This window comes from Acipenser ruthenus, chromosome 19 (genome assembly GCF_902713425.1).
Source record: "Acipenser ruthenus chromosome 19, fAciRut3.2 maternal haplotype, whole genome shotgun sequence".
Taxonomy (NCBI): Eukaryota; Metazoa; Chordata; class Actinopteri; order Acipenseriformes; family Acipenseridae; genus Acipenser; species Acipenser ruthenus.
Genome location: NC_081207.1, coordinates 30838879 through 30852136, shown reverse-complemented (window position 1 = coordinate 30852136; position 13258 = coordinate 30838879). Strand labels below are relative to the sequence as shown.

The window sequence follows — 13258 nt, the reverse complement described above, 5'->3', positions numbered from 1 at the left end:
TTGAAAAATTAGAATAAACTTCAACCACAAAACAGACATTACAAACAACTAAGTAACCACAGACCTAGGAGTATAGGAAATATAACTCAAAATAGCAAACTAATCTAATATAATAATATCTATATCTGTCCCCATTTGAAGCTATTGATAAGTTACTCTAGGGTATTGGTGTGTATAGTGCTGAACTCAGGGATTGTAATGTGACTTTGGTGACAGGATGGGTAGTACTGTCTAGTCATTTTGTACAAGGCTTAAGAAAGCACAAACTATTGAGCTGGTAGCAGGTATTCACAGCTTAGTCCAGTGGGGTGAACATCTGTTTAAATGTGGCACCAAAGACTATTGTGTTGGAGAAGAAACTACAAATGTCTGCACATAAATCAGTATACATTGATTATCCAACAGATGAATATAATTTTAAAAAAATGAGTATAATAATAAACACCTTTTATGTAATTGAATCAAATAACAGAAATATATTGACTTTGATGGAACATTTACATCTCATTAATAAGGTTTTTACACAAACCTGCATTGTACTTATTACTTATCCAGGGCTTGAGACACACACTAGTCCTGCACCCTGTTCTGGGTTTCAGAACTACCCTAGTTCAGGTATGATATTGAAATGACCAGGAGACTGAACAGTCAGACCCCTTCTAAATCTGCTCTGAATGGACTGATCACACTTCTCACAGCATGATGATGAATAAGTCTCACCTGAGGATATAGTTTTACTAAAAATAGTTGTTTATGCAGCTATAGGGAAGCAAAAATGTATTTACAGTAACCTTAAACTTGCTTCTGGTTCCCAGCACTGGGTGCAGTGCTAGTTTTAGTTCCAATGCATTTTTATTACTCCAAGTCAGAGAGAAAGATTGCTCTAGTTTCTCTTGATTTACAGACCTATAGCAGATGTGCTAGAGTAGGAAATAAGTGGAGGTGTGATTTGCTTATCAGCCACAGCTGGTACTGTGATGTGGGGGAGTGGATTGCTCTGCATCTCTAATCTGGACAGAACCCTCCTGACATTCTGAAATCTGTTTCGATTGTTACTGGAGACGGGCTGGCATTGGCGCAGCTTTGATGCCCTCAGCCTGTGTAAGAAGGACTAATCCACGAATGTATTTTGGCTGGTTTTCACAGAGAACCTGTGGTCTAATGCTTCACTCTTTCCAAACGCACTTGGCTCAAGCCGTCCCCCATAACATTATGAAGGTATCCCTTCTGAGGATCCCCACCCAGTGAATCCATGGAAGTGTGACATTGTGCTCTTCATACAATCATTTTGGTACACACTGTTAGTGCTTTGGAAAGTAATAATAGTTCAATACAACCCCAAGTACCTATCGGCAGATATTTTGGGGGAGGGGGTTATATTATTAGATCATACAGAACAGCATTATATATATATATATATATATATATATATATATATAAGTTCCATTTTTATTGTTTCTTAAAATATTGCGATACAAACATTTACACTTCAAGTTGCAGACTGAGCGATACAATTTAATAGGAAAAACAAAGCATAATGCACCTGTGGTAATACAGTAGGTGTGTTTTTTAACGGCATGGTAAACAATAGCACTAAAACACTGCCACACAGCTCTGTGAGGACCAATGAAGACTACAATACAAAGCCAACAAAGGGTTCATGGATTTAAGCACTAAGGGTGCATTTCAATGGCACTACACACTAGAAATGCACAAATCTTCATTGAGCGTGTTACATAAAGACAAAAAAGACAATCTGCCTTGAGCTTTTCACATAGCCAACCTCCAAGGACAGCAGCCTGGTTTTTCTCTATCAGTATGTCAGATTTGTTCTGAGGGATGAGTAACAAATCTGAGTAATTCCATCTTCACTGTTCTGTTCTGGCAATGCATCACAAAAAAAATTGGATGATTGTTATATATATATTTTTTCAGATTTTACCACCAGTGTGCCAAAATTGTCGACAGCGCACACAGGCATCTCCCAAAATAATAGGTATACTTGAATATGATCTGGAGCACAAGTTATGATGAAGCAATTACTGTTGCACTGAACGTTCTCCACATACACTCAAGCTTGCTCACTATGCCTAGAATCGGTGCTATTTACCGAACTGTTTCTCTTATAAAGTTTACTGTGATATGCCTAGCAGATTGAAAATAAACATAGGCAATAAAAAGGGACATATGGAAAAGCTATAGAACAGAATGGATTTGGAACATATATTGCACAGTGGTCCTGATACTGTAGCACATGTAGCTGTGGTCCTGCAATAGACTACCAGTGTGTCTGTACCCCTGCAATATAGCACGGGTGTATCAAACTCTGACAATGTTACCACAGTTGTACAGTGCTCCTCCTTTATAAGGTGGTCTTTTATATGTCAAAACCAGTTTTAAAGTGGCTTGGATTTGCCCCATAATGCCATTCCACTGGCAACTTTCATTTTTGCTATAAGGCGGAACACAAATAGCAAGGTCATGCAACTACGGCTCCTGACTACAGGGGAAGCACTGTACCATTCTTCCAATGGCAGGCTGTTGTAGCTGCCTTTGTGTTTTCCGTTGCCTCTTAGTTTGGCACAGATAAGAACGGCTGCCGATGACGATCGTTTAGAAAGGAATACAGTCTAGCGGGTTGAGTTCAAAAATCTAAACTAGAAGGCAAGACGTCTTGTTCCTCTACATCCTATGGCTTAATGTCTGAACGCTGGGGGCTGGCACAGTCACGTTGCCTGTCTGCAGTCTCGTCCAACGTGCTCACACACAGGCCCTCAAAGAGTAAAAAGAGAGCAGTGCTATCCATGCTCTCCTTAATAAATACATTCGTAAGAAAAGTTCACTTTCAAGGACTTTCGTTGAGTCTATTTACAGTTTGCTGGTTTTGTTTTGTATTTTGGTTTAAACGTTGGTTGTGGAGTGTGTGGTGGAGAAGTTCTCCATTCGGATCCTCACCACTTTCTCCTCGGGCGGTGGGGGAAAGAGGAACTTGCAGGTGAAAACCTGCTGACAGGCCTTGCGGAAGTTCTCCGAGAGGAAGGCGTAGAGGATAGGGTTGATGCAGGAGTTGCCGTAGGCCAGGCAGTGGGAGATGATGCGGAAAGCGAAGGAGGTGTCGTTGAGGGGGAACGCCCCGAACTCAGCCCACATGGCGATGATGTGGTGTGGCATCCAGCAGATCAGGAACACGGCCACCACCAGCAGCACCGTCTGTGCGGTCTGGAAGAAAACAAACAGAACATACGCTGAGTACAACACACAGGCTGCTGTGACAGGGGGAAGAACCTGCATATTAATAACCCCATCTCTTAAGAAATCCAGGTGTGGAATGTGGTCAGGTTAAATTGGTTAACTGATGGTCACATGTACAGGCTGGATCAGTCTGCGCTGCAGCTCAGTTAGTTTTATCTTTGCTTACATAGTGTAATGTAAATGAGGAAAATGAATGGACCCACCGCTTTTCTTTGCTCAAAAAAAATCTCCATGAATTTTAGCCCACCAGATTTCAAATACAGACACATTCACTGTGCTGCAATGCAGTCACTTAACCTGCTTACAAAACTGCAGTGTTCAGACCCTGAAAGTACTGAAGTACTTTGACGACAGACCATGCAATGTTCTGAGGTGTCTGAAGGTAAACCAGAAAGCGCCGATCCCCTTGCTTTTTATATACCACTCCTTCACTCCTGTGTGGCCAGCAGCACAGTTCTGCCGCTGCAATGGGTCTTCTAAAAGACTGAGAGGGGGTTTATGTGAACTGAAGTGGAACCAGCTGGCAACATGTTAGCTAGGCGTTAGAGCAGCCATTTGTTTTTAAATTTAAAAAAATGTAAATTCTGCCATTTCTGTTATTCATACACTACATGTATTACTCATATTGTCATATGCACTGTAATGAGAATTGGATTGTACACAGAGTACAACATTAATCCAAGCAAGGCATGTGCAAGCTCTGCGTACAGTGTGGTGTGCCTGTTGGGCAGACCCAAGCTGCTTTGTTTTTATTAGTTCATGACAGAGTCGTCTTTTTAATTGATTTAAACATCGGTGGAGGAAATAATACCTCCAAGGACCAAGGTTATGCAAATCAAGCACCTTACAGTGCAGGACACAAGCTTCTTTAGTAGTCCTATTCAGTGATTGAAACAAAAGTGGTGTTTAGAACCATCGATCTTTAGATCAGTTGAATGGACCCTGTGGCTTTTAAACTATTAACCCTTTGTTTTCAAGAGGGACCCAGCAAAACAAAGTGTAGTGTAATATGCCATGTGACAGGATGGACCGAGGTTTGAGACTCAGAGACAGTTGAAAGTTCAAAAATAAAGTTTTTAATAAACAAAAATACAAAATAAATCAGCACGAGGGCCAAACAAAAAGATTTAAACATAAAATAAACACACAAAACAAAAACTTACAAAAATAAAGGTTTCCAGGCTGGGCGTTGCCTTCACTGGAACAAAAAATCACAGCACAAACCAAACACACCTTCTCCTCTGGAACTCTCCTCTACAACTCTCTCCAACTCTCTCTCCTAGCCAGGGCCTCTCCCCTGGCTTTTATCCCCTGTGGCTGGAGCCCAATTATTCAATAATTACTGATTAGTCAATTAGGGCTCCAGCCACATTCTCACATGTTTTTCTGGCAGGGAGGAGTTTTAACCCCCTCCCTGCCAGTCCCAACATTGATCATAAAGACGGGGCAGTACCCCGTCACATGCCAGGTTTTTTTTTTTTTTTTTTTTTTTTTTTAGACAGAAACAGCATGTATTTCAACAGCATCCCATTAATGTGCTATTGAAACAAGCTGGTCTGTTTTTCCCTTTGCTTGTTTGCTTACGTTGTTCTTAGGTAAACAGGGGGAATAAGACAAACACGCTCAGCCTCTCAGTGTTTCAGGCTCTGTTTTTATCCTTTGTTACCACACACACAATGACATGTTCTGCTGCTCATAGTCTACTCCCAGGGCCACCACTGTCACTCACACACTGTACAAGGTAGTAGGCTGTTTCTTTGAATTCTCCGTAGTACATTTAAACTGTAGCCTTAATCTACTAAAGAGTAAGTAGAACCATTAAACAGGAAGGGAGAAGCGATTAAAATGGCATGTGAAGTTGGGTGCTCTTTAATGCGTCTCCTGTCATTTGAAGCATTTAAACAGCTTGGATGTGCTTGGGTCAGGAGTCGATGCATTTCAAGCTGACGCGTGTTTTACTCTCTGTTTTTCATCTTTCATTGGTTTCAGTTTGTGAACCCTGGGATGTCGATAAAGTCGTGCTTAATACGGTGTCAGCAGTGCAGTGAGATCTGTATAGTTTTAGTTTTTTTTTTCTCAGATGAGTTATTGATCACAGCTATCCAGAGACTTACACATCCCAAACACAGATGTGAGCCGGTGATACAAAGCCGGGAAGCGATTTCTGTTTATCAAGTGTGAGCAGCTTGTATTCAAGATTGCAAGCCTCAGGGTAAAACATGACAGTCCTTCATTTAAAAATAATTGTGCTTTGCTCTTATTGTTGAAGGAGCCTGAAGGCATTCCTTCTTTATTGAGGAAGATCCTTGTCTGTCTGCACTGTGCCCCCCCTGCAAGCTTTTCAGAGCAGAGCACCAAGATTAAAATGGGATTCAGGTTTCAGAATAAGAAAAGGATTCTGTGAACATTTATTCACTCTGGGTCAAAGTGACAAACTAGCAAGACAACAGAGGCTTGCTAAATACACTACAGACCTATGCACTCAGCCTCAGAAAACACCTATTGTCTAAACAATGTAAAGAAACTGGCAGTCACTTCTTGTGTGTTGCCTGTTATAGTGCTGTATTAATCATATTTAGCTGAAGGAAGAGCAGCAAAGGCTTACCTCAAAAGGTTTTATTCCATCATACTTTTACTGTCACAGTGCCGTCAGATGATTGTTTTCTGTGCATGAGACCAGACTAGTTTTTAGGCACAAGAGCATAGCATATTAGTTCAGCTGTTTGAATAGCAAAAGATGAATGATAGAGTAGCAGAGGGATACAAAGTTCAATGTGCTTTCACACGATGGCAGAAGCTAATGCAATATTGTGTCTGTATAGTTTCTTATATTATGTTAGTTCAGGATACTTAATCTTTTTAACATTCTCTTTTTGCCAAAGAGCTTCTAGATAACCAGAGGGGCTTTTTGCAAAATAGATTTCACCAATCTACAAAACATGCCAGTCTGTCAGTTGCTGTACTGTTTGGCTCACTGTGTAAAGCATTGGGGTGGGGTGCAAAGGCTTGTACTATTAAATGTCAGTCCATAATCTTGCAAGACAGCCCAGTCACAAAATTAACCAGGCTAAATAAAATCACAATGACACATACTTCGTTTTTTGGTTGGATAATCTGCCATTAGGAATGCCTCTGTGTTATGATTTTTGGATATTTGCTGTAGAAGACCTTTTGTAAGCATATTGCTAACTGCAGTATGCCGTTTCAGCTCCCCGAGTGCTTTTGAGCTTCACAGTAGCCATTACTGCTCTTCCCACGCTGTGCCCACTCTGTGATGCATTCTTTCACTTGACATCTCCTAATTCCTGTTAATGGGTTGGGATGGAACTCTGTGTTTTACTTCTCCATGCACCGTACAGGTTTTTCATGAGCCTGCAGAATAAGGCCTTGAATAACAGGCGGGGGTGCAGGTGGCACAGAAAATGAGAGGGAATCCAGTCAATAGAAAGAATACATCAGTTAAGATAGCCCTGATGTTTCATACAGACACTGAGCTGTGGTTTTGTAAGCACTTAAAGCTATGCACAGTATGATCCTAATCTAACCAGCGATGGCTAATTGGTTAAGCAATACACGGCAGTGTGTTTGCGGCAGCTGAGACAGTCACCATACGCTGTGTTGGCGTTGGTGTTAGAAAATAAAAATACAGTGCTTCACAAATCTCATTAAGATGAAGACTGTTCCACTTGGTAGCATGCTTCTACCATCGCAATATAATATATTACATGGGCCTTCAATACATTATGCACCCAGGAGAATAGTTTGTAGTGCCTGAAACAACACTATCTTTCAGCTCTAGTCATCTGATTCAAACACTTCATTTTACCTACATCAATCTCTCATCAACAACCCATACCATTCCCTCTGATGTTGAAGTTCTGTGAAACAGAACACATTGTTTTCATACACAGAACTGTTTTCTAACACTGTATTGAAATGATTAACCTGTGAACCGCATCAGACTGCTTTCTACATCCTTACCTGCAGGGGAAAAATAATACAAAGGGTTCATTTAGACAAGAGGCTTGACCTTTAAAGAAAAGAAAATAGACATCTTGTCACCTTTGAACAAGTGGTACGAGCTTTGAACGGATTCATATTGTGTCACTGCCTATTATATGACACTTTTCATGTAGGTTCAAGGCAGGAGAACGCGCACAGATTTTTTTTGTTTGTTTTTTGTTTTTTTTGTGTGCATTCAAAAATATAAATAAAATATAAAGAAAAACTAAATCTTTCAATATCTACAAGGCATAATACTAAAAAGCGGCATCTTAATTACAAAACAAGCACATGAAAAGCATTGTAATGGCTTCAAACATGAATGTGGCTCTGGAGGAACAGTCAGAGATATGAATGCTGAGTGTCATACGAGTAATGACTTAATTAAACTTTCACCCAACCTGCAAAAACTACAAATGATTATGTCACTTCAAAAACTATTTAAAAAAACTAAAGAAAATAAAAAAAAGATGGAGCAATTATGTTTATATCTCTTGCTTCCATTTTCAAGACCGTAGTACCACTGCGTATTCATTCAGCCTACCGCCTTGCAATTGTGACTATGAATCTTACCTGAAGGTCAACTGCAACTGAATGCCCTGTAAAAAAAAAACTAAACTAGTCCTAGACTTGAGTCTGTGTTTTTTGTTGTTTGCTGTGGTTTTGTGAGCCTCCAGGTCATCAGGGTAAGTAACAATTGGCTCTCAATTGACTCATGTGAATGAATAAAGGTTTTGATCTGTTGATTGATACAGGAGAAAGTGTATTGTTCTCCTGCAAAAAGAGGTTTAGCAAAGGATATGCCCACATCAGGCACCTCTCCCCTATCTAATCACAGGTTACCACTGACTGTCCTAACCTTCACTTCTACTGAATAAGATATTTTTAAACAATTGCAATCAAAAAGGGAAAGGTTAACACTAACCTTTATTGCAAATCAATTCTGAATGAAGGAGCTGACATTGATTTTCTGTTGAAGTATGTTTTCCAACGATGGTCGATGAAACTGTAAACTGCCTGGTCAAGTGTGTGTTGACTGTCTACGGGCTATTTAGGTTCACAATCACACCTCTTCAGTTCTGTGGTAGACAGTGATTTTATTGCAGCAGGTTTATAGAATGCAATGGTTTTGCATGCAATTTGCAGGACCTTGGTGATCAATTAAAGAATCATAAAAATCTACAGCTTGAGATCTATTAGTTCATGTATCAATTATTATAAACTGCTCAGGATCTTTCAGCCAATCAGCACACGTTTCTGTATTGCATGACACATCTCGAGGGAGGGTTAAATGTATCAGGCTTCAATACTATTGGTAGCTGCCACTGATTGACGGATGCTTACCTTTTGGTGATGGTTACAAGGATTTTCCTGTCAATCAAATGATAACATTTGCAAGCGTTTCCTGCCTAAAACTTTGCACAGCTTTACATTCTTCTTCCTTGAATCCTAAAACAATATATACCAAGGATAGGTGTTGGCTCAACGCTCCAGGGTGCGCACTGCAGTAATTGACCTTTCATCCAATGGCTACAAGTGCAATGCAGACCTGCTGTATTTGAACTGATAAAAGATATCATAATCTCAACCCCAATTCTATGATACGCAATGAACTTTAAATAAGAAAAAATCAACTGCTGTACCAAGTATCCACAGGACTGGTGCAGTGTTATGCTTTTGCATACATTAATTACATTTCCATATTAGAGTGCTCATCTTCAAGTACTGAACAGTGGAATGGAGTAATTCAATTGGTTTGCTTCAAAGCCTAACACTTTTTGGGGTCAAGTACCTTCCTCCCCTGTTGGAGAGCACTCCTGTACAGAGGTCAGACATGCACCAGGTGTTAGGGGACAGTACACAGGGCTTGCTTTCATTATAATGCAAACCTGCATTAGCATGGAAAGAGTCTTATCCCTTGAGTGACATGCTGTTAAGGGAGATTGAGTGTTTTTTTTTTCCATCAGTGTTCTTGTCATGATGTCAATACTCTTGGGTCCCACAGTAATTCTGACTAGAGTTGATAGCCACTGTATCCTGTTAATTTCTCTGGGATCAGGAAGCACTAAAAGGAGCCGACAACTAGGATTCTACAGGCACAGATAGTACCGGGTGGGTTCCGATACAGAGAAAGATGATTCAAACAGCTCAAGAGTGATTGTTAACTTCAAAAAGGCAAGGAAATGTGAAAAAATGAGTGAAATGCCATTCGAAGTTAATTACTCTGCAATACAAAGGCTTTTTAAAACTAGTTCTATTGTGAGACAGCACCTTCTTACAATACAATAATGCTCATTGGCATCACAGAATATACTGATTTCAAGTTTTGTTTTTTAAAAAGATGGCATCATCTGTGCTGAGTACACAGAGAATTGGCAGTCACAGGAAAGTCTCGAACAAAACGAGTGCCCGTTTCATCTGGTGACATTGAACAAAACGAGTGCCCGTTTCATCTGGTGACATTGAACAAAACAAGTGCCTGTTTCATCTCGTTACATTGAAGACTTACCTTTTTCTTAGATCTCTTTGATTTCCTGGACATGTTTTTCACTTTTTTATGAAGGTGATACAAAACCTACAAGAAAAAAAAAACACAAAATTAAAGCACATGACTGCTGCGCAAAATCTAGTATTTCAGTTATTTACTGTACGACTTAACCAACATCAGAGAATGCATGCATAAGCGTGCACAAGTCAACCAATGAATGTTAATGTCACAGCAACAGGCAGCTTTTCTAGAATGTGTTTGGTTTTCCACTGCCAGCATCGTAGAGGTCTTGGCCTTTTGCATCTGGAACATGTCAGATTTGCCAAACCCTACACAGAACAGCTACCAGCCCTGCTGGTTTATATGTGTTTACTGAGGAGTACAAATACATCTCACAAGCACCATGGTTTCTTTTCAAAAACCTTGTTACCCAAAGGGCCCAGTTTTAATGGTGTCCAGGCTTCAAAGCTGCTAGTTGTATCTGTAAGGGTTAAATCATTAGAAAACGGGTATATGATCCAAAATAAACATTTTTTGTCGGGTGGTTTGGCCGCCGCATTTGATATGAGTCGTCAGCTCCCTACTGTATGAATGGTCATTTACTTATCTCTCCAGCTCAGTACGACTGCTCCTGCACTGAAACATGCATCAAATCCGTTAAAGTCATGTTATGAGGGAAAGTAGATAGAAAGCAATGCACAAACATATTTCCTGGACACTGATCCTTTAAAAAGAAGAGTGGAACTGCAAATAGGATTTTAGATTTTAGAGCCTTAAATGTAATTTAACAAACAAACACATGAATAAATAAATACTGTATTCAAACTGTGCATTTCAGGGTATAAGACCCACATTGCTTAGCCATTCCAGCACTTAGAATTTGACACAGCTGAGGATAATTAGCCACAGCATGAATCAGGTAACTTCCAATTAAGAGTCAAAGGAAAACCTGGAATGGCTGGAATTGTTATGCAACGGGAGTCAAACTGAACAACCAGACAAGCCTGGAGCCTCAGCCTCAGTCATTTATAAGAGCACTAATAGCACATTGTTTGTTCAGAGGGTATATCCGCATCCACACTGAGACCTTGATAACGGTGCTTTACGTTTTGTTTAGCATTACTTGAATACCCTGTCTACCCTTATATTATTCTTGTCTGCAGATTTAAAGAGAATGTTGCTTCACTCTGCCTGTTCTTTCCTGCACCCTGCTTCATCAGGGTTCACACCTGACCTGCAGCAAATCACTGGACATTTGCAAAACGGTTGCATTATTATATATTAATATATATATATATATATATATATATATATATATATATATATATATATATATATATATATATATATATATATATAAGCCCTATCATTGTTTGTAGGTAGTATTGGCTGGGACATACATAATTTACTCCCTCCCCCGTCAGTTTTGACTATTCCAGTATTTTCAGTGTCTTAAATACTTTAAATATGTGTTAAATCATGTATTAATTATGTGGTCTTATTTCAGGTGCATTAGATTGTCTTAACATAATCACTTCAGATGAGACGTAAAGCCGAGGTCCTATTGCAAGTGACTCTGCAACAGCAGGCGTGCTGCACAGTTCACCGCCTAGTCTCTGTAAGTCGCTTTGGATCAAACCGTCTGCTTAATAACTAATTGATAATAACAATGTTTAGCTGAGACGATACACCTGCATTAATTGCCTCGAATATTTATTGAAATTGTGATGACTGGTTCAATCCTATAGCACTGATGATAGCCACGTTTGTGACTGAAACGTCGCCATCTATTTGCGCTTTAACTGCATTTGCAACTTCTCCGGAACACTGAAATCAAAACTAAAAAGAACTTTAGCGTTTTTGCATTAATGCCTTATTTGATTAATTCCCCCGCCCCGAGCGAGTTATTTCTACATGATTTCCGCCTGGGATAGCAGAAATATGTTTTGAAATTGAATGAAAAGTGCTTAGATACATATTATTATTATTATTGTTTTACTGTTTCTGTTTTCTTGTAATTGTTTTGTAATCATTGTATTTTTGTTTGCCATCCTATTGAGGATTATTTTACAGTTAACAGTTAGTACTGTATTATCCAAAAATACACTATCAAATACAATTCTTGTTTGTGGGGGTGGGGGGGATTATAAGTTTTTAGGGCTGGTCAGCCCACAACGTTTCAGGGTTATGCTCTTACTCTTAAAATAATATTTTTCATGTTACCTCATCTTATAAGCCTTTCCGCAAATTGAATTCTAAAAATAAATAATATAAATGACAGGAGTACTGTATTATTAGCCATGCAATCGCCTGTTTGTTCGTGTCTTCACAAAGGAACATCTTACCTTGGCATAGCACCACGTTATTAAAACTAAAGGCAGCAGGTATCCGATTATCAAGATGGTCACTTTGTAGGTTTGTTTGGTTGTCGTGTCAGCCCATTCCTCCCAGCAGAACGAGCTGTTGGGGGCTTCTCGGTGGCTAGTAAGAGTCTGGTGTTGGGCGACTGGAATGGCGAATACAAACGACAGCACCCAGATAGTGGTGACCCCAATAAAGGCGTTCTTCTTGTTGCGGATGCAGGGGGACCTCTTGGAATGCACCACAGCGATGTATCTGTCAATGGACATGGCGACCAGGGTGAAGATGCTCACCAGCATGCTGACCATCACAAAGTAATGCACGAACTTGCAGAAGAAAGCCCCGAATACCCACTCCGGCAAGGAATAAATCGTGGCTTGGAACGGGACGCAGAAGAGCAGAAAGGACAAGTCCGCTATACTCAAATTGACGATAAAAATGTTGGTTATGCTCCTCGACCTCCTGGACTTGATTCTTCCAATGACTATCATGACCAAAGTGTTCCCAATGATGCCCAGCAGAAATATGAATCCAAAAATCACGGGCACAATGATCATCTCCGGAGCCCCTTCCTTTTCGTTTCTCAGGTCCACCTCTGTAATGTCATACCAGACGTAGCTGTCATTTCTGAAAAATACACTGCCTTCGTCCATTGTTCCTGCTGGAATGTCGGGACACCAGAGCAAGCTTACCAGAAAGCAGGGAGACATTCCACCCGGGTGTGCTTCTCGAAGCAACAGGTCACTCTGTGTTCCATTGCGGGGCTTGTGCCCCCTGTGCTTCTACCTGGCTAGCTCTGAGAAGTGTGCAAAGTTGGAGAGGCAAGTGCGCGCTGAGCACTGAGCGTCAGCCAACTGCGGAGCCCTTTCATAGCTTTCTAATCCGTTTGCCTTAAAGGGGCAGTACCGTTATCTGAAGCAATAACACAGCCCTCAGACAGAACGCATGGTAACTTTTACACATTATGAAATAAGGTGCTATATTCTGTTTTGCTTCTTTTGCCTAATATTCTGTCAAACACAATAAACCATTCACCCCTGGATCATCATAAACTGTTTATCATACTTTCTACCCGAGTGCAAAGTGCAGCCGGAACGTTTGAGCTTCAATAACTTGACATTGGTATAAACAGAGGCCACTCACATTTGTGTACAG

The 13258-nt window shown here is 40.2% G+C and overlaps 1 protein-coding gene across 1 annotated transcript; it reads right to left on the bottom strand.

The window, feature by feature from the left end:
* Positions 1–1435: 1435 nt before the first annotated feature.
* Positions 1436–12957, bottom strand: LOC117424426 (galanin receptor type 1-like). Its single transcript, XM_034040747.3, has 3 exons — positions 12088–12957; positions 9764–9829; positions 1436–3219 (listed from the first exon to the last, which is right to left on the bottom strand). Exons 1-3 carry the CDS (start codon positions 12811–12813, stop codon positions 2902–2904), a joined length of 1110 nt encoding a protein of 369 aa, XP_033896638.2. The 5' UTR covers positions 12814–12957; the 3' UTR covers positions 1436–2901.
* Positions 12958–13258: the final 301 nt, after the last annotated feature.